The following is a 21,646-nucleotide window of genomic DNA, read 5'->3' as shown; positions in this document are numbered from 1 at the left end:
CCTCGGGACCGTGGATTTTCCGGAATAAAAAATAGCCCATGTGTTAATCCAGATTAAAATCTATTTCCATTCCAAATTTCAGCCAAATCGGTTCAGTAGTTGCGGCGTTAAAGAGTAACAAACATCCAAACAATCATCTAAACAAACTTTCGCATTTTAGTTTATAATAGTTTTGCTAGCATTAATAGTGAAAAAACATCTTAATTACTATTTATTTTTAGCCTTTAAGCAGCATTCCACCATCTACAAGAAATGAAGATCCAGTGATACTCTTTGCTTTGTCACTCGCTATGTAAAGTATCATATTTGCTATTTCTTCAGGTTCTATAACTTTTCCAAGAGCCATCCGTTTAGCCATTGCTTCCCAAAAATCATCGTTCATTGCTTTTGTTTTCACCGGGCCTGGACTAATTGAATTCGCTCGTACACCATGTGGTGCTAAATCCAATGAAACGGCTTTTGTGAAATGATCTAAAGCTGCTTTAGAAGCACAGTAAGCAAAGTTTCCCGGGAAAAGAACAGCTCGAGCTCCAATACTAGATATATTAACAATATTTCCACGGCTTTTTATGAGATGTGGTACACTGAGGCTGGTTAAGAACACAGCAGCTCTTAAATTAATGTCAAATATTTCGTCAAACTTTTCCATAACGTCTTCCGATGCTATGTCTACAAATTCGGATTTACCAGCATTGTTCACCAGTATATTCAACTTTCCGAAATGGGATATAGTAGTGTCGATGATTTGTTTTATATTATCATCTTTGGTCAAATCCGCTACAATTATTAGAGGCTTGTTGCCAACTTCTGCACATTTTTCTGCAATTGTAGTTAAATTTTTCGCTACAATAACGACATTTGCACCTTCTTTTGCAAACTGTATAGCAGTTGCAGCACCGATACCGGAACTGGCACCCGTCACAATTACCACGTTGTCTTCGAAAGACATTGTATTCATTACTAAATGATGTAAATAGATATTAATCCCAGTTAACGTTATCGTAAGGGTATGCTCTGTTAAAGTTATCGTGTTTTGTCAATATAAGACCTAGTAATTCTAAATATTTACTCGCATATCGGTAGGGTAAAGAATTAAAAACCACAATCTTATTGGAAAGACAGTGATTAGGTAATATTAACTTTAACAATCACATTGGCCGCCTTGTTTTTAAATAAGGATTTATAGATATTCAAAGTAAACTTTAAACAGTAGTGATTAGGTCCACTTTACTTTGGAGAAAACTGAAGTTTAAAATTCAATCCATGTTGATGATTATGGGGGTTGGTGTGTTGCAATGGTATGCTAAAAAATCTAGAATAAGAGCCTGCTATACTCAGACATACCTCATGTTAGAAAGCTAAAAGTTTGTCAGCCTGTGGACCTACTATAGGTAAGTACGGTAGCCAATTACGGAGTTTGGACCATGGTTGCTTTGGAAGATAGCAGGTTTCAAGGGTCCAGACTGTCCTTAACTGTCCAAGTATAAAGCGTCATTTTTTTATAACTTAGCATAGTGTTAGAAATCATGTCCTCATGTCCTCTGATTACCAGTCACTTAACTTCGCGGCAACCTTTCGAAAAACATTATTTTTCTAAAAAATCTTATATGGGACAGTTACCCCGAAGCTAACAGTCTGACGTTTTGAGATATAATTTTTTATGACATACTGTAGAAATTAAATGAAAAAAGAAAGAAAGAAGAAAGAACATTATTTTTATTTGGTTAGTAAAACTTAAAACTAAGCTAAGTTACAAAAAAGCTAAACTGAAAAAACTTACAGACAATAAAAAAAGGTACTGACCAAATACAAGTACTTATATATTTATGTAAATATTTATAAAAAAATTACAGCTTATAAAAAATAAATACTTACGTAAATACTTATAAAAATTTATGTTTTCATAACTTATTGAGGAGCTAGAGCCTTGAAAAAATAACTTAAAACCATCACAAATTCTGATTCGAAACCTTACTTGGATATTGTACCTTCTTACCTATCTATGGTAGGACCATAGGCTGACAAAAATTCAGCCTTTCTAAAATCAGATATTAGTAGGTCTGGCTAATGCAGGCTCTTGGTCAACTTTTTAGCAAATTACTTTATATTCATAAACATGGATTGAGATTTAAACTTAAATCTTCAAAGTAAAGTTGACCTAATCACTAATATTTAAAGTTCCCTTCACTTATAAGAAATTTGAGGTTTAACCCTGATCCATGTTTATAAATAAGGCGAATAATGTTAAAGTTAGTATTAATCTTGAATTTTATAATACGTTGTACGAATATGTTTTAAATTAAAAACGTAATGGAATTTACCCGAGTAGGTACACAAGTGAACGAGACTGCTAATGAAAACCAATTGCCATCGGTAGTGGTGGAAGACGTAATGTCTACCTATATTTTTAATTACATGTCCGATGCAATTAACACGATGAAGTCATTGAAAATTCAGACTAATAAAAACATTATACAAGTTCTTATTGTACTTACGTAAACAAGAAACAAACAAATAGTTGGATATAATTACAATGCTTTTTTGATAATATTTCAAACCACATTGTTCTAACGAAGTTAGTGCGACATTCACATTAAATAAATCTATACTAATGAGAGTTTGTTCGTTTGAACGCGCTAATCTCAGGAACTACTGGTTCGATTTTAACATTATTTTATCATTTATCGTGAAAGGCTATGGTTATATATTATCCTCGTTTCCTACGGGAACGGGAACCACGCGGGTGAAACCGCGCGGCATCAGCAAGTGAATAAATAAATGGCGAGTTGGATAAATTATGAACTTGTTAAACATTTTGGTGGAGTGTTGTTTTTTCCAGACTTCGATGCGTCCCATTATAAAAATGTCTCTTAATTATACAAAAGGTTAATTATATATGTATATATGTCTTTTCCGAACGTTTTTGAAACATCAAATCCGAGGTTGTAATTTTCAATGCAAATTAATGTAATTTTTTCAATACATACTCGCATATAAATAAAATTGAAATGTCTGTCTGTGATTTAAAAATAGTACTTTCACAAAACACAAAAGCTTTTTAAAAATATGTCTTTCTGTTTTTTTTTTAAAGAATATTTACCATATGTTTTATAATATGAGCAATATTCTCATTCCCATGCAACTAGTCGGGAGAGACTGTGCTAGGAGTGGGTACGACAATAGACCACCGGGGTGAGGATTGAACCACCACCCCTCGATGATGAATCCAACCGCTCTTACCGTTGAGCTATTGAGGTTTGTCCTGGATAATCTTTGGATGTTGGCGGCGCGATACCGTTGTGTTTGGAAGTCCACAAAAGAGGCAGTAATGGCATCCATTGGCTGTTAAAGATGATGATGACGATGAATCTTTGGAACGGCTTTTGGAAGTAGAGGAGATTATTGAGCAACATATAAACTACTTTTTATCCTGGAAAAATCATTGTTATCGCGGAATTTGTGAAAAACTGAATTTCATGCGTCCGCTAGTAATCTATACTTATAATAAACCTGTAGAGAGGTCAATTCTGTACATTAAATATATTTCTAAAATAACTATCAGGCGGTGATTAGTGATCGATACTGATGCCAAAAATGCAATCGATAAAATTTTTGTCTATCTGTATTTTCGTCATAGAAACAAAAACTAATCGACGGATTTTAATGAAACTTGGTGCAATTATTCTTCATACTCCGGGGCAGGTTATAGTATACTTTTCATCACGCTACGATCAATAAGAGCAGAGCAGTTAAGGGAAATGTTGGGGAAACGGGAGAAGTTACTCCATTTTTACAGCGTTACTACTGGCTGGATTAAAGAGGTCTAAGGGCAAACGAAGGCGCGGGTGTCCGCTAGTTTAGAATATAAACCAACAACTAACCATATTTCGTTAGTATTTATCTGCCTAGCCAGGACTATCGTCACATACATCATGAATAAATATTTCCATGGGCTCAAGGATTACATACTCATATAAGAGTCTTATAACAAACAGTGCGATTGTAGGGGATTTCGTAATAAAACCTGGATTCAAATAGAATAGGGCACAAAAGATACAAGAGGGTTAAAGTGCATCCGCAATATACAGTTGTGGGCTCCAACGGCCAGATGAGATAGGATCTTACAAAGAAAACTCCCAGTTTCAACATTTGTGAGTAAACAGAAGTGTTTGATCGGAGTTGCAAATAAACGTACACTTTATTCCGTTACAAAGGTTAAACGTATATTTTATTAACCTCATAACCTTTACAAAGGTTATGGTATAATTATAATATACTTGGGCAAATAAAGTCGGCTCACAGTCTTCTCGCCCCACTGTAAGTCTACAGTAATTAATTTAGATATACTTAATAAAATGTACGCGAGTGAGATTATAAGGGTTCCGTTTTTGTACTACGTACGTTCGGAACCCTAAAAATCTTTTAGTAAACTAGAAGTTTTTCACCCCTTTTTTAATGACATTTAACTACACAAACTGGCATTTTTATTGATCTCTTTACACAACGAAAACGATTAAAACAATGAAACATCTGATTCTATAGACAGTTCAGTTTTTATATACGCGTTAGATCGTTGATTCTTGCTTTTTAACTGAGGGTTAAGTTCTAGCGAGGCGGGTCCCTATGTAATTGATCTTAGGTATTAATTATATACGTTCCGTTTCACACTAGCACACTATTTATACAAAAGTAATCTATGCTAGCACACATATGCCTCGCCACTCAAACAATCAATCAATCGAAAAGAAATTAAATATTTTTCAGTCATTTATATATAAAAACTAAGTAAGCTAACTAACTAACTAAGCTGAGCCAGTTTTGCTAATTTTTATTTCCGGAGAACGGAGAACGATCTTTTGAATGAAAAAAAAAATAAGAAAGTTGCGCAGAAAATTATAAAATTTTATTACAAAATGAAGGGTTGTGACTATTTTAAAATTAACTTTTATCAATATGAATGATAATTAGTAGCAGACACTAAAGTTTGACATGCGTTATTCGATAGTATAGTAGTGGTATAGTGGGGGTTGGGTAGAAGTATCGTATGGGTAGAATAGGGGTTGAAAATGGGTAGGGTAGTGGTATGGCAGGGCAGGTGTACGGTTTTCGATATATTTTCAAAATAATAAAAAAGTAAGTTCAAAAGTAACATTTTAGTTTTAGTTTACTACATTTATTAAACACAACGAACATTAATATTTAATACTAGCTGACGCCGCGTGGTTTTACCCGCGTGGTTCCCGTTTCCGTAGTAATACAGGGATAAAATATAGCCTATAGGCTTTCTCGATATATGGGCTATCTAACACTGAAAGAATCCAGAAGTTCCTGAGATTAGCGCGTTCAATCAACCAACCAAACAAACAAACAAACTCTTCAGCTTTTTAATATTAGTATAGACCTTTAGATTAGGATACAGTCCTTGAGAACTGATAACTATAGAAATATACCTACCTATATGTATGAAGTCACATTTCACCTGTGCCAAACCAGGTTTTCATCTAGTCAGAAAATAATCTAATGAAACATAAAACTCAAATGATTTTTCTCAGAAAACTTCATCCGCATTACGAGTTTAATATTAGTTAGGATTAAAATACTGTTGACGGTATTTTACAGATAAGATTAATATGTTTGCCTCTAATTGAATCTAGCTCAAAGTGCTTGAAATGCTCAAACCAATCATCTCCCGGAAAGTGATATTCACTGGCAATGTTCAGATACGATCGTAAATCGAGCAAGTTGTATCATTTGATGTCAGCATCTTGATACTATAAAGAGAATTGCTGCGTCTATCTACAGGGTGTCCTTTGTGGATGAAATGGAAAATTAATATTGATTTATTTGGATTGTGTTTCCTTTAGTAATAATACTGGTGAAGCTTTCGTATGATATCTATATTTAAGATATTTTTGGCATTATTGGCGATCCTTTCGATCTTATGTCTGAATTCGTAGTTAAAAAAAAGTTTAAGAACTCGTTTTTTTTTAAATATTTTAAATGTTTGCTATAATTGACCGAATAATTTCTTTTAAGCCTTACCTAAGTACATGATATTGCGAATTGAATGATTTATTCATGTAAAAATTTTAAACAGAGTCCAAAAAAAATTCGAGTATCGAACTAGTCCTACTAATGACTACCAGAAAGACTTTCTATCATGACAAAAAAACGCCAATATCTTCTATCTTCAAAATTAAGAATAATCTCAATTACATAACCAATGAAACAAAAAAAACCCTCACCAAAATTCCTTTAGCAGCTACGATGTGAGGCAGACAAACACGGGCATACGAATACACACTCAAACTTATAAAAACCCTGTTTTTTGCGTCTAGGCTGTAAAATAGGCTATTTTGTAAGCTTCCCCTCACTTCCTCCTTTTGTACCGCGTTACTTTACGTCACGATGCTCCACATCACTTTGAGGGCGGAGACGGGCGACAGGTGCCGTCAACCCTGACGGAGGGCGAATATAAATAAACGGAAGCCTTCCATAGTTTTGACCTCGTTTAATTTTAAATATTCAAAACGGGTGTGAACGTCTGTAAAAAAGATGTGTAAAATTTAAAAGCAAATCTTCGCCAGGAAAACATCAAACCGAAGTGAAAATTTTTAAACACTTTCAAAATTACAAATCGTCAGTTTCAATCAGACCTATTTTATAAGTATTCTTGAATCATCACCAATCAATTTTTCACCGATTTGAAAGGCAGAAACAACTAAGATAATTAAGAGAGAGAGAGAATAAAATAAAAATACAATTAAAGCCTGTTATAACCGTATGAAAAGGAATGAGAAATACACGCTCAAGAACATGCGGCCATGTTTTTTTGTAAATAAAATTCAAATATTTCATCAACAAGCTGTATGCGTGAATGGATGTGGATTTCATTCTACTACTAACAAGTTAGCCCGCTTCCATCTTAGATTGCTTCATTACTCACCATCAGGTGAGATTGTAACAAGGGTTAACTTGTAAAGAATAAAAAAAAAGTCACTGCTGGACACAGGCCTTTTCAAGAGCGCGCCACCACACACGATCCTCTGCCTTGCTCATAATAGGGATGATGACAGTTTTTTTTAATTGTATATAAATTAAGAGTATGCTAATAGTAAAGCAATTTTGTCAAAGTAACAGGGTATCTGCGATCATTACTTTCGGAGCTACAGGGATTTAAAGGGTTAGATTTGTGGTGCTGCCGCGGATCCCTGAAAAACGCTCCATGCAAAATGGCACGAGTTAGTGACGTCGTTGGCTCGCTGATCGTTAGATTTGTGTGGGCGTTCAAACAAAATTACTAATATCTTTGTTATTTGTGCGTTTATGTTAATAGTTCATTTATTGAAAAATGTCACATTTAATGTAAGGAAGCTAAAACTGTATGTTTTTTTATCTAATTACGATAAAAGATTTTTATTAGATTTTGAAATTTTATAATCTTATTTATTTTGCAAATATACAGTCAATCTTTGCCATTTTTGTATAAATTAGTTAAAATTATTTATTTATTTATTTATTTATTAAGAATAAATTACAAAAAATAAAAAGGTAAATAAAACGGAGAACCACAAAAATCACAAAGATTTGACCTTGGTGTCCATCTGCAACTAAGCTTAAAAATAACTTTAAGTATAATAATATTTTCTTAAAAATTGACCTTATTAATCCGAATTTATCATAAAAACCAATATATTCCAACCTAGTCATCATCCCCACTCAAATATTTCATTAAGTAAAATTAAATTAGGTAATTAAATGCATTTTTTTTCTATTCAACACCAATGTGTCTCTAATAGACGTTGGTTCATTTCACAGATTAATTTTGTCCATGGGCTTGCTTGTAGTCTATGATGTTATCTATTTTACCACAAAACTTGCTAGATGTCCGCCGAAGCATCCATTATCTAACCAAGTAAAATTAAATTAGGTAATTAAATGCATTTCTTTTTCTATTCAACACCAATGTATCTCTAATATACATTGTATAATAGGACTAAAAAGGTGATTACAAATATAAGAAAACTAATGTCGAACAAAGGTTATGATTCACAACACTTGTCAGGACAACTTAATTAACAAATCAAACTGTAACCAAAATAAGACCCTAGAATGGCAGAGAATGACCTTGAGTGGAGTCACGCACTTGTGAACGATGTATGTAGGATTAAAGGATCCTTTGACTGATATCAAACACTCCCCTTTTCCACTCAAGTCACTCTCCCCGCCTATCCCAAGTAACCCATAAATAATTACACAACAAGAGATGTGGACGGCTCGAACGCCACGAGCACACTGAAGCCAACACGAGATCGAGCGACGTCATATCCGTCACAGACTACTATTTCCAACACTAAACGGCGATAACAATTGGTTCATTTCACAGGTTAATTTTGTCCATGGGCTTGCTTGTAGTCTATAATGTTATCTATGTTGAAACAAAACTTGCTAGATGTCCGCCGAAGCATCCATTATCTAATTATAGGGTCGGTTAGATCTTCTGACCGCTGGTTTATCGCACGGTAGGAAAATAATATCGATAGAATATAACAGAGATGCTAGCAATAAATACATTCCGATTCCTTACGTGCCATTTACCGTCGTTTTGTCTATTAAGATTGTTGAAATTATAAATTGGAATGTGGGTATAGCTTGGCAACTTCGTTCCTAGCACTAGTTCCGATGAATGAAAAACCCACGACTAATGCACCTCAGTTCCCTGCACGCACGATTTCACACCCGCGTAATCTTTCGCCCCGTCGCCCGCATATCATCAATTAATTTGCCAGACTGTAGTTATTGACCGAGAACTGTGACAGTCAAACATACCTGTCACTTAGCTTCGCGGCAACCCTTCAAAAACACGGTTAAAGATCATTTTAACAGTACTTTTAAATTTTTCTAGCGAAGTGTTACGAAGCTAACGGTCTAGTAACCGAAGATATGATACTTCCTGAATTTTCGCAGATAATCTTAGATATGCCACCGTGTTTATAATGATGAAATAATATTTATTTTAACTTAATGTTCGCGCGCTTAATTCATATACGTGAACTGGTGTACGGAGAGGACACAAGAGGGCGCTGTAACTCCCAACACGTCAAATAGAATACACGTCGACTTTCAACGCGAACAAAGAAAACGGACAGTCTTTACAACGTGTACAAAATATACACCTTAAAACATATGAAGAATTAGTAAAAGTATATAGAATATTTATTATCACTTCAAAGTGTTACGAATTTAAGAAAACTAAATAAACCAGTTAAATAAAAAAGTATAGTATTTTCTTATGTGCGAACGTACACTTAACTTTAATACAATAACTAGACCAATGCTTGCTAGTATTGATTTACCTGCAAACTCAAGAGTTGTGAAAGGAAGGATGAAAGGGGGGAAGGGAAAATAATGAAATTATTTTTTTTATCAATGTCAAGTTAGCCCTTGACTGCGATCTCACCGAGCTGGGAATCGGACTTAGGACCTCTCTGTTAAGAGCCAGAGCACTATCAACTGTTGTTAATGTTACATTTGAAATACAAACTAAGAAAAAAGTTTCTATTAGCGGATGTAAAGGAGACGCGTGACGTTTGTATTTTTTTGTGTGTTTCACTGGCTGGCACCATGCTGCTTAAAAAGACTCATTCTGGATCATCTTTATTCTGTGATTGAACGTTAATATTTCAACATCGTAATTGACAACAACGTCATTCGCTGATTAAAACCTCAACGCAATATGTTTGCGGTGAATCCAATGGAATCAATCATGTGATTGTGGATAAAAATAGATTTGACCTAGGCAAGTAATTGCAATACCAACAATGCACTCCCTGTTCGACGCATTGCCTCGACTGATAACATAATAGTACCCATCTAGTATTTTCATCATTATCAACCCATGTTCGGCTCACTGCTGAGCTCGAGTCTCCTCTCAGAATGAGAGGGGATAGGCCAATAGTTCACCACACTGGCCCAATGTGGATTGGCAACTTTCACACACGCAGAGAATTAAGAAAATTCTCTGGTATGCAGGTTTCCTCAAAATGTTTCACAGTTTGAGACACGTGATAATTAATTTTTTAATATGCACACAAGACCGGATTCGAACCCACGCCCTCCGGGATCGCAGGTAGAGGTCATATCCACTGTGCTATCATGGCCCTCTAGTATCTACAGTGTAGTATTTTGCTAGTTAGTAAATCAGGAACAAATCTGCTTCTCTGTCTGTCAGTGGGATTTCTTCAGTTGTTTGTCAGTTGACCCGACCTTGTAAAGTAAGTCTAAAAATTAATGATTTTTTTTTATTTAGTTTAAACAGACGAAACCCCAGTCAACACTGCCCAGAGTTGACAAAAACCTCTCAACGTATGTTTTACTCTGAAAACTGAATGTCCTCTAGAGATTGTAGGACTCTACAGCCTACAATGTGCAATTGCTAAGTAGGTAGGGTCAATTAAATACTAATATTATAAAGATGAAGAGTTTTTTTTTGTTTGGTTGAACGCGCTAATCTCAGGAACTACTAGTCCGATTTGAAAAATTATTTCATTTATAGATAGCCCATTATATTATCCCTGTATTCTTACGGGAACGGGGAGCACGCAGGGTCATTTAGTTAAAATATATATAAGCTTATAAATATTCCAGGCAGACAGTATTTGAAAATAACACTGCAAGTTTCGGTCATGACGTCTATCTACTAAATAAATAAATAGATAATGGTAAAACATAAAACGTCCACTGTCAACTTAAAAAAAAGAGAAACATTCTAAAGATGTAATGAAATAATAAATATATATTTCCAAAAAAAAATACAATGTCAACTTTAGAATAAAAAAGCATTCTAAAGATCATGCGCTGTAGTAAGGTGCGGATGACAGTTGCCTGTATGACGTTCATAATATGTACTATTATCGTGAATTGCGGAAACTTTCAAGAGTGAAATGAACTGTCACCCGCACCATGTTACAGTACACGAACTGTAGATGCCGCGGAGACTTCAAGCATAGCAAAACGCTTTGGTGATTACATTTTCACTATTTACAAATCCACTCGTGCTTCATTCAACGCTATGAACAACTACTCTGCCAACAATGAATGGTTCCTCAGTGATTTTCATTGAATTAATGGAGATGAACATCTTTCTTTATTACTGAAAGGGATTAATTGCAGCGCTTTTATATAAGACATAGTACTTTTGTGCTCTATTGAATTGATAAATGGTGTTTTATGATTTAAAATTAAAAATAGTTTAGCTGAAATATCTATCTACCCACCCACGACAAGGCACGCTATCCTCCTTATAGGAGAGGGAGGGAGATTTGGAGCTTACACCCATCACGGTTTAACCGGCTTATGGCTAAATACAAGCTAAACTAAAATATACCAGCGTTTGTGTATTCAAAGCAGGTGGTTCAGGATCGTGATGTTTGGAAGTCCTTACTAAAGGCATATAAGGTCCTGCAGTGAACGTCCATCGGCTGATATGATGATGATGATGATTCAAAGCAGTGTGGTGGGTCTAAGCTCCATCGCCTCTCCTATAAGGCAGGAGGCCTGGTCCTTTAGTAGGCCATTTAAGTACCTAGCTAGCTGATGAATGACGTAGTAGGAAATTATAAAAAAATATATACATCGCGATGGTATCAAGGGCCTCTTTTTCGACGCTATCGATCAAGATAAATCTAAGTCACGAACTAAGGGTATAATCGATCGTGACGATGTATTGTGACTCCAAAGTTTACGTAGAAAATACTCTAGTCATCAATTAGGTACCTATTATTTTTTATTCTTTACTAGTTAGTCCTAGACTACAATCTCACCTGATTAGTAGTAAGTAAGTGATGGTGCAATCTAAGATGGAAGCGGGCGAACTTGTTAGGAGGAGGATGAAAATCCACATCCCTTTTCGGTTTCTACACGACATCGTACCGGAACGCTAATTCGCTTGGCGGTACGTTTTTGCCGGTAGAGTGGTAACTAGCCACGGCCGAACCCTCTCACCAGCCAGACCTGGACCGATTAAGAAAACCTCATTCTGCCGGGATCGAACACAGGACCTCCGTTTTGTAAATCCACCGCGCATACCACTGCGCCACGAAGGCCGTCAAAAATTATATTTTATTATAAAGATTATATTTTATCACTGTATTCCCATAAAAACGGTAACTATGCAGGTAAAACCGCAGCGCGTCTATAAACTAGTATATAATAAAAATCAATCAATCAATCGATTTATTTATTTGCAGATACATGCATTATATATACAGGTGGTCGGTAGATGTAGATGGTAAATGTATCTTGCCAATTAGGCATGCAAATTATTTATTAAGTATTTAATGATTCAAACGACAATTTCACCATTTAAAATTTACATCATTACAATAATTTTATAAGTAAACATTTTATAATTATATTACTAAAAATACTTAGTGTGTACATTTTAAATATGTTTATAAAAAAGTTTATATATATGTTTAAATTTGAATTATATTATAAATATATATCGAAGGATGAAAAAGGATATTTGATTAATCCGAATATAGCTGCTCTCGCGTTTGAACGATGTTCCGACTCATTGAATCAAGTTGAGGTACGTACTTCAGAAGATGGCAAAAGTAGGACAGATCCGGGACGAGAGGACATCCGGGCGGATGGCGGCCCTAATTTAGTTATAAGTCTGTTTATAACATGCTCAGACCAATTATTGTATAAGACCTGCCTCGCTAGGCGTTACTTTTCTGTCAAAGTATATGATCGACGATCTAATGCGATTATAAAAACTGTCTCTATAGAATCAATGTTAAATAGTTGTAATGTTCGTGTTCGTCGGTTAAAGAGCTCCGTAAAAATACCTTTTCGTGTAATTGAATTGTTTAAAAAACGGGCAAAAACTTCTAGTTTAGTATAAAATATATACCAAATCTAAGCTCGTTTTCTTCAGAAAATGACAGACAATTTTGTTCGTGACTATGAGTGCGATACAGGTCCTTCTATAATTGGTCTGAGATAACATGGCTCTTTAGACCCTTGTAATCCGATATAATAGGATATGTCGAAACAACCAGAAACATGTTGCTTGCATGTCGGGCTGAGGAGACAAGCATGTTACACAGGAATAAAGGCTAATTAGAGACTCATTGGTCTAGACCAGTGATTCCCAAAGTGATCTATATCGACCCCTAGGGTCTATGACAACCTGCAAGGGGTCTACGTCAGCGAAAAAAAAATTGGGGTCTGTGAAATGAAAATGGGGTTCCACAATAGTGGATCTTAACACATAAACTGATAGTACCTATTTACTTACATAATACTATTTTATATCTTTATTATTAAAGCATCAGGTTCATCCTTCCCACTAAAAATATTGACTTATTGCTTATGTTCTTTTATTTATAGTTTATTTAATGTTACATAACAGATACAAAATTTGATTTTGAGTAGTTTTAATTTAAATTCAATTAATAAATGTATAAATTTAGTTATAAGACTGTTTATAACATGGCTCTTTAGACCCTTGTAATCCAATATAATAGGATATGTCGAAACAACCAGCAACATGTTGCTTGCATGTCGGGCTGAGGAGATATGTTACAGAGGAATAAAGGTTAATTAGAGACTCATTGGTCTAGACCAGTGATTCCCAAAGTGGCCTATATCGACCCCTAGGGGTCTATGACAAACTGCAAGAGGCCTATGTCAGCGAAAAAAAATTTGGGGGTCCATGAAATGGAAATAGGGGTCCACGATAGTGGATCTTAACACATACACATACATATCTTTATTATTAAAGCATCAGGTACATCCTTCTCACTAAGAATATTGACTTATTGCTTATGTTATTTTATTTTATGTCTATTTAATGTTACGTATATTTTACATAACAGATAAAAAATTTGATTTTGAGTAGTTTTAATTTAAATTAAATTAATAAATGTATAAATTAACATGTGTTTTTATTTTAAGTTTTTAACACTAAATTTCACTACAGTTAGAAATTTACAGGAAATCAATATCAGGTAAGTAGGGGGTCTACACAACACGGAAAAACATGGCAAGGGGTCTACGACACAAAAAAGTTTGGGGAACTCTTGTCTAGAGCATCGTTTCCGGATCTCCAGGGGTCCGCGGTGTCATCTCTGGACCTCATGTTAATGCTAATATCTCGTAATCGAGCACATAGATGAGAGCACAGATATTAGAAATGATGCAAACTTGCTTGCATATGTTTTTCATTTTATTTACCTCTGCCTTCGCACACTACAGGTGAAGCAATATTTGAAGTATTGAACAACTTTATTTCACTCGTGAAATTACTTGTGACAATTTTGTAGCAGTTAGTACCGATTGTGCTCGGGCTATGACCGGGACACTGTTTATTTTATTAAGGGAGTCCGTGAAAACTGTGCTTGATTGTCTGGGGTCCCTGGCTGAGAACTGGCTGAAAAGGTTGGGAAACTCTGGTCTAGAGCTTAGATGTGCCTTCTATTTACGAGAACCTGCATCAGGCTATGAAATACTGACCACGGAATGCATGAATCGTTTCTGAAGGATCTGAAGTTTTTGGGTGGTGGGCAAACAGCGTTATTTTGGGTGGATGCAGCACTAATAGAGTGACCTTGCAGCTGAATAATAATTAATTGCTTTTTGTGCAAAGGGTAGGGACGAGCCATACTTTTTTTTTCATCCAAAGTATTCTTAGTATACCTTCATTCTCAAACCGGAGTGGGGAAGGTGGTTGTGTACCCCGTGCCTCGGAGAGCACGTTAAATTGTTGGGTCTGTACACAACTGACAAGTATCAGATTTTTGTAAAAATAAAAAAATAGCAACGGTTGAAGTTTTCCCTGGAACTTCCTAATACGCTATCGCGAAAAAACGCATATTTTGAAAAAAAAAAAATAAACATTCCATGTGGATGTTCTAAAACTAATCAGGGAGAAGAAAACAATCGGAATGAAAACAAGTTTTTTGTCCGGGGCATGCACCTCCAACTTTTCAGTTGTGTGCATTTTAATATCACGTCTCAAACGGTGAAGGAAAACATCGTGAGGAAACTTGCATACCAGAGAATTTTCTTAATTCTGTGCGTGTGTGAAGTCTGCCAATCCGCATCGGGCCAGCGTAATGGACTATTGGCCTAATCCCTCTCATTTTGAGAGGAGACTCGAGCTTAGCAGTGAGTCGAATATGGGTTGATAACGACGAAACTAATATTATAAAGAGGAAATCTTTGATTTTTCGTTTGTTTGCATAAATATGCTCTGAAACCAATTTGAATAATTGTTTCACTGTTAGGAATCTACACTATCCTAGAGTGCTATAGGTTATATTTTATCACTATATTCCTCCGGGAACGGGAACCACGCGAGTGAAACCGCGCGACATCTGCTAGTCATGCCGATAAAGTCATGAGCAATCTTTATACTACTAACAAAATATATAAACGCCTAAATTCCCCTCAAAGTTTAATAAGATGTAGTAATGTTCGACATAAATAATTTCCTTTTCCTGTTTGTGTCTCAGAAACGGTTATTTACATTGAGCTTAGGTATTCGTATCTACAAATTGTACTTTGTTTTATGAATAATCAAGTTACGCCTGGGTCGCGGTAAATAATGGTTTTGTTATTTTTCTTTATATTAAGTACCTACCTATCTAGTTAGTAAAAACTATATAGTTTGACTCGAGATAGAGAAATACTGAATTCAAATTCAAATTCAAAATTCATTTATTTCAAGTAGGCTCAGTTTACAATCACTTTTGATACGTGAGTTGACTATTTGTAAAGATTCTACCACCGGTCCGGAAGGCAGGTTCTGCTGAGAAGAAACGGGCAAGAAACTCAACAGTTGCTATTTAAAGAAAACATCCAGTATTATAATTACATTGTTGACAACATTACAATTTCTTATAGTTTTACTTCCTGTGTGAAGGTGGAAGCTGATCCAATGGCCTCCAAGCACCTTTATTATGAAGGAACTCATCAAATGTAGACTAAGTAAATGTTTTTTAACACATCGCTTAAAGCTATGCATTGGCAGTTCCTTCACACACTGTTATCATGGAAAGGTCCAGCGAGTAAGCATTACAGTGGTAGATCGTACTAAATATGACGATGTCGGATGTACGAAAGTAATAGGTAAAAGCCAGTTCTCTCACCCCTACACCTCCAGCTCGCGGCAGCAGATTTTTTAGCTAAGTTAGGTAATGTTTTGAAAATCGATAGATCAAAAGTGACTTACTTAACTAAGTCAGGTAATCATATTTTTTAAATAATAGCTAAGTAATGAAAATTTAGGTTTCCAAGCGTTAAAAAAAGAATTCAATACCTTAACTTTAAAAAAATTGATTGTCTGTCTGTTTGTCCAGTCTAATCTTTGGAATGGCTGGACTGATTTTAACGGGACATTCACTGGAGATACAGCAAATATAGCAACCTAAACTATACCGGAAAAAATCATTAGCAGGCACAGATTATGTATTACAGTAAATTATAATGAATGGTACTGAATTGTAAGACTAAAATAGGACAATGAATACCATTTTCCTGTTTTTGTCTCAAGAATGGCTAATTGAATAAAGCTGGATTTTATACTTTGTTATAACGAAGTTACCTAGCAACCGACGGACGGGCAAAATATTGAAGCGATTACGAAATTTAATTACAAAGGATTTGATTAGATATAAAGCTTCTCTTTAGCTATTCCTGCTGTTAAAATAAACGTCATCTGGACCTTAATTAAAAATAATAATCTTCGGTTATAATGGATTTTTATATAATTAATTTAAAGTAGCTAATTAGCTATCTATTTTAATTTCCTTCCTATAGGTAAATAATACTGTATAAGAATTGCATAAATTTGTAAATACCTTTGTAAATATGATATAACTATGTAATTTTTTTTTGGTTTTTTAATTCTAACGTTGTTATTTTTTAGTATGGTAGGTATTTTGTTTTTCCTAATATTATAAAGGCGAAAGTTACGCTTCGGCTACTGAAGCGATTTGCGAAATAGATTTCACTCTGGATTAACACATAGGCTACTTTTAATTCCGGAAAAATCCATGGTTCCCGTGGGATTTCTGAAAAAGTATTTTATAAAATCTAACTAAGAAGTATGGATTCGTTGCTTAAAACCAAACTGAACGACTTGTTTTCGTTGCTCACTTAGTTATAGAAAATTTGAATTAAGAACGAATTTACTTTTTTCAACTATTAATTTTTAACAAACATTAATTATTTTGTACAACAACAGAAAACATGGCGGACATGTTTTATTGAGGTATATTTTTTGTAGTAAATTGCTTGCAAACAGCATCCGACACATTCAAGTTACTTGAACAATATAAACGCGGCTTCAAAAAGAACTCAGTAAATGACTACCGACTGGTGATGACGTCACAGTCGATTAATGGAACAATCAGCATTTTATTTGCGAGTTCTCTTTGACATGGATATTGGATAATCAAAGAAGAAAACTATTTTTTCCTTTATCTCATAATATGCTGGAATAAAGTACCCGACTTCTGGATTATACTCGTATTATTATTATAATGTTATTGTCGTCATCAACCCATATTCGGCTCACTGCTGAGCTCGAGTCTCCTCTCAGAATGAGAGGGGTTAGGCCAATAGTCCACCACGCTGGCCCAATGCGGATTGGCAGACTTCACACACGCAGAGAATGAAGATAATTCTCTGATATGCAGGTTTCCTCACGATGTTTTCCTTCACCGATTGAGACACGTGATATTTAATTTCTTAAAATGCACACAACTGAAAAGTTGGAGGTGCATGCCCGGGACCGGATTCGAACCCACACCCTCCGGAATCGGAGGCAGAGGTCATATCCACTAGGCTATCACTGCTCATAAATATTATAATATTATTTTATGTTAAGGTGACTGATGTTCTTATAATTACTGCCACTAGTGGACGCCTGCAACTCCGTTCGCTTAAAATCCTCTACCTTAGCTTGTTCTAAAAAACTTAATAAAGTTTTCTATTTATCATATTATGAAAACTCATTCTTAAATCAAACTCTGGTTTAATAAGTTTTGCCCTTAAGTTTCACACAACTTTTCTAGTTAAGTCGATATACATATCGTCGAAATGTGTTAACTTTATGCACGGCTTGGGTGTTAGGTTTATTATCGTTACGGAATTTCTTGATTCGGTCGCCGCGCTCAAAGCCCGCGCTAAAAGCTATGCAATAGCTTAAATATAAATATCGAATATAAATACCACCCGTTCTCGAGGAACTTAACTTTTTGACGACCTCCGTGGCGCAGTGGTATGCGCGGTGGATTTTCAAAACGGAGGTCCTGGGTTCGATCCCCGGCTGGGCAGATTGAGATTTTCTTAATTTGTCCAGGTCTGGCTGGTGGGAGGCTTCGGCCGTGGCTAGTTACCACCCTACCGGCAAAGACGTACCGCCAAGCGATTTAGCGTTCCGGTACGATGCCGTGTAGAAACCGAAAGGGGTGTGGATTTTCATCCTCCTCCTAACAAGTTAGCCCGCTTCCATCTTAGACTGCATCATCACTTACCATCAGGTGAGATTGTAGTCAAGGGCTAACTTGTAAAGAATAAAAAAAAAAAAAAAAAAACTTATAACATCAGTCTATTAATAAGAGGTACGTCTAGATATCACAGACTCTATGATGCTTGGCTCTAGAAATAAGCGTAGCGATAAAACTTTCTCAAAAGAGCTCTCTCATAAAGAGCTTAACTAGTTCTATGTGAGCCTTTTAAAAGTTAGATCATTGAACTTGAAATACTGATAAGTGAATCGTCTCCCCCTCACTCATTTAAAATTTGTCACTTCAGCTGAAAAACGAGACGATGTAGCGAAAAATACGCTCAGATGTTATCAATAAATAATTTGATGGTGCTTACCTGGACTTATCTTAATAACCTTCTCCTTTATAATATGCTTACGATGTAAAGTAAAGTCCGTTTTCTAGACTGTAATAAAAGTAGTAGAGTAGGGTTCCGCAGCTGTATATAGACTGAGAATGGTGGTTTTTTATTGGTCTACTAGATAATACCCTTTAAATTTTAATCTTTATTTAGCTGTGATAGTTTTCCATTTAACCTATCTATCTATACTTATAATAAATCTGTAGAGAGGTCAATTCTGTACATGAAATATATTTCCAAAATAACTATCAGGGGGTGATTAGTGGTCGATACTGATGCCAGAAATACAATCAGTAAAATTTTTGTCTGTCTGTCTGTCTGTATGTTCTTTATAGAAACAAAAAGTACTCGACGGATTTTAACTAAACTTGGTACAATTATTCTTCATACTCCTGGGCAGGTTATAGTATACTTTTCATCACGCTATGATCAATAGGAGCAGAGCAGTGAAGGGAAATGTTGGGAAAACGGGAGAATTTACTCAATTTTTTAAGCTTCCGTCGCCATCGCATGGTAAGGTAGGGGTAGGGTAAAGGTAAGGTAAGGGTAGGGTAGGGTAGGGGCAAGGAGGGGGTAGGGTAGAGGTAGGGTAGGGGTAGGGTGGGGTAGGGTAGGGGTAGGGTAAGGGTACGGTAGGGTAAGGGTAGGGTATGGATAAAGAAGAAGTGCACATAAGTCAAAGCGAGGCTTGACCGGGTCCACTAGTTTTAATATAAATATAAGATAAATACATAATATATTATTGAGTACTTTTATTTTTATGAAGTTTCACATACATATACAAATATAACTGTTTAGCTAGCAGAGAGCGAGGATTTCACATGATTCCAAAAATTAGCACCTTAGATAATATTAAACATCCATAAATCGAAGAAGGGTTATTTTAACACAAAATCTACACTTTGTTTTAAAGACCTATTCCATGAGGCCCTACACTAAAAGATTAACGAGTAAAAAACTCAATTCCCACTTTACATATAAAGAGGAGGAGTACTCATAGACTCTGAGCTAAATCGCGGACAGACGGACATGAGATACTATAAGGGGTTAACAACGGAACCCTTATAAAAGCGAAACGGGAACAACTAAAAAAATATCACAGTCGTAAAATCTACGTACGTACTGTATAAGGCAGATGTTCTGTTTTAATGGAAAACGTTTTAAGTAAAAATTTCCACCGAGTAATAATACAACGTTACATAATATCAACTCTTATACATACGAGTATATACCAAATAGATGTATGTAGTATTGTAGATATATACTAGCTACTCGCTCCGACTTTGCTCACATAATACACAGTACTTACAGTGTATACTGTATGTACTGTGTATTATGTACTGTCTACATTTTTATTCTGTCTTTCTAGATGAAATCTTGAAAACTTATCATAATCATCGATCAATTTGTGACAGATGTCAAAGTTGGCACTTAGCTCCGTATTTATCAGTGATTAAAATTAGAAAATCAAGATTTTTCCACAATATAAAGTGATAATTCCGTTTGCGTAAAATTCTGTTAGAAATCCAGGTACCATTTTTCCGGGTTAACTATATATGTTCTGCTCCGAAGTCCAATCTAATTATAAACCAAATTTCATCTAAATCAGTTCAGTGGTGTAGCTGTGAAAAAGTAACATACAGACTTATTTTCGCATTTATAATATTAGTATGGATTTTTTTTTTATTCTTTACAAGTTTGCCCTTGACTACAATCTCACGTGATGGTAAGTGATGATGCAGTCTAAGATGGAAGCGGGCTAACTTGTTAGGAGAAGGATGAAAATCCACACCCCTTCCGGTTTCTACACGGCATCGTACCGGAACGCTAAATCGCTTGGCAGTACGTCTTTGCCGATTTCAACATTCTTCTCTAAATGCTTTTCCCGCTTTTTCCGCGTAATACCTATATCCAGTAGGTAAGTAGGTACAGTTTTCTGCCTCTCCGGAACGCGTATACGTCATGAAGTAAATATTTCTCGTGCTTTGCATACTCCCGGAAAATGTCAAAGAAGAATAAAGAAAAAATAAATAATTATTAAATTTTAATGACAAAATTTTATATACATACCTACTGTTACTTGTTACAAATTAATAATGTTTTGTGCATATTTTTTTCAATTTCAATAATTATGATAAAAAAACATTGATATTTATAGGTATTTCTTTAAATTTTTTGACCGTATTAAATTATTATCGATTTTAGGTGAACAAATCCTTACTAAGTTAAAAGTTGAATACTGGAAAATTATGTGCTTTCTGTTTACATCGAATTGAAACAAACATGTTTAGCATGAACACCTATTTATAATACACATAAATGAGACGCAATTTATTCCAGAGGCAGTTACCAGTTAGATAACGTCTCACAGGCTCCCTCTCTAAGGGTCGTAACCTTTAACCCTCCGCTATAGGTACCAAACCAAACAGCGCGTTAAATCTAATCTAACACCAATCAATAATATAATAAAAATACTTACCGCAAAAAAACACACAGCTTTCCGTTTTTGTGCAGCTTCTGAATCTTGATTTCACAGCTCGACGTTTCGAAAATGTTCGTAAACAAACACTTTTTTTTTTAAAACAATAAGAATTCACTGAGTTCTTATCTCACTATCTTAAATTTCCATCCCAACTCACACATATATAATATTAAACGCGTAAAGTGGTTACTTAATCATTCAATATCAAACGCTTAGGGGTAAAGACGCGAGTATCGTCCC

General features: G+C 35.2%; 2 protein-coding genes across 2 annotated transcripts in view; both read right to left on the bottom strand.

The window, feature by feature from the left end:
• Positions 1-21,646, bottom strand: part of LOC112046521 (probable G-protein coupled receptor CG31760) — a 112,080-nt gene extending 90,434 nt beyond the window's left edge. The window contains exon 1 of the mRNA XM_024083176.2: positions 21,404-21,646. The gene's annotated coding sequence lies outside the window, so the exon portion shown is untranslated. The remainder of the gene's footprint in view (positions 1-21,403) is intronic.
• On the bottom strand, positions 181-952 carry LOC112046524 (3-oxoacyl-[acyl-carrier-protein] reductase FabG-like). The gene has a single exon (XM_052887329.1). It carries the CDS (start codon positions 947-949, stop codon positions 218-220), a length of 732 nt encoding a protein of 243 aa, XP_052743289.1. The 5' UTR covers positions 950-952; the 3' UTR covers positions 181-217.

Source organism: Bicyclus anynana, chromosome 19, assembly GCF_947172395.1.
Source record: "Bicyclus anynana chromosome 19, ilBicAnyn1.1, whole genome shotgun sequence".
NCBI lineage: Eukaryota > Metazoa > Arthropoda > Insecta > Lepidoptera > Nymphalidae > Bicyclus > Bicyclus anynana.
The sequence above is the reverse complement of the archived record's forward strand: the minus strand, read 5'-3'. Positions and strand labels throughout refer to the sequence as shown.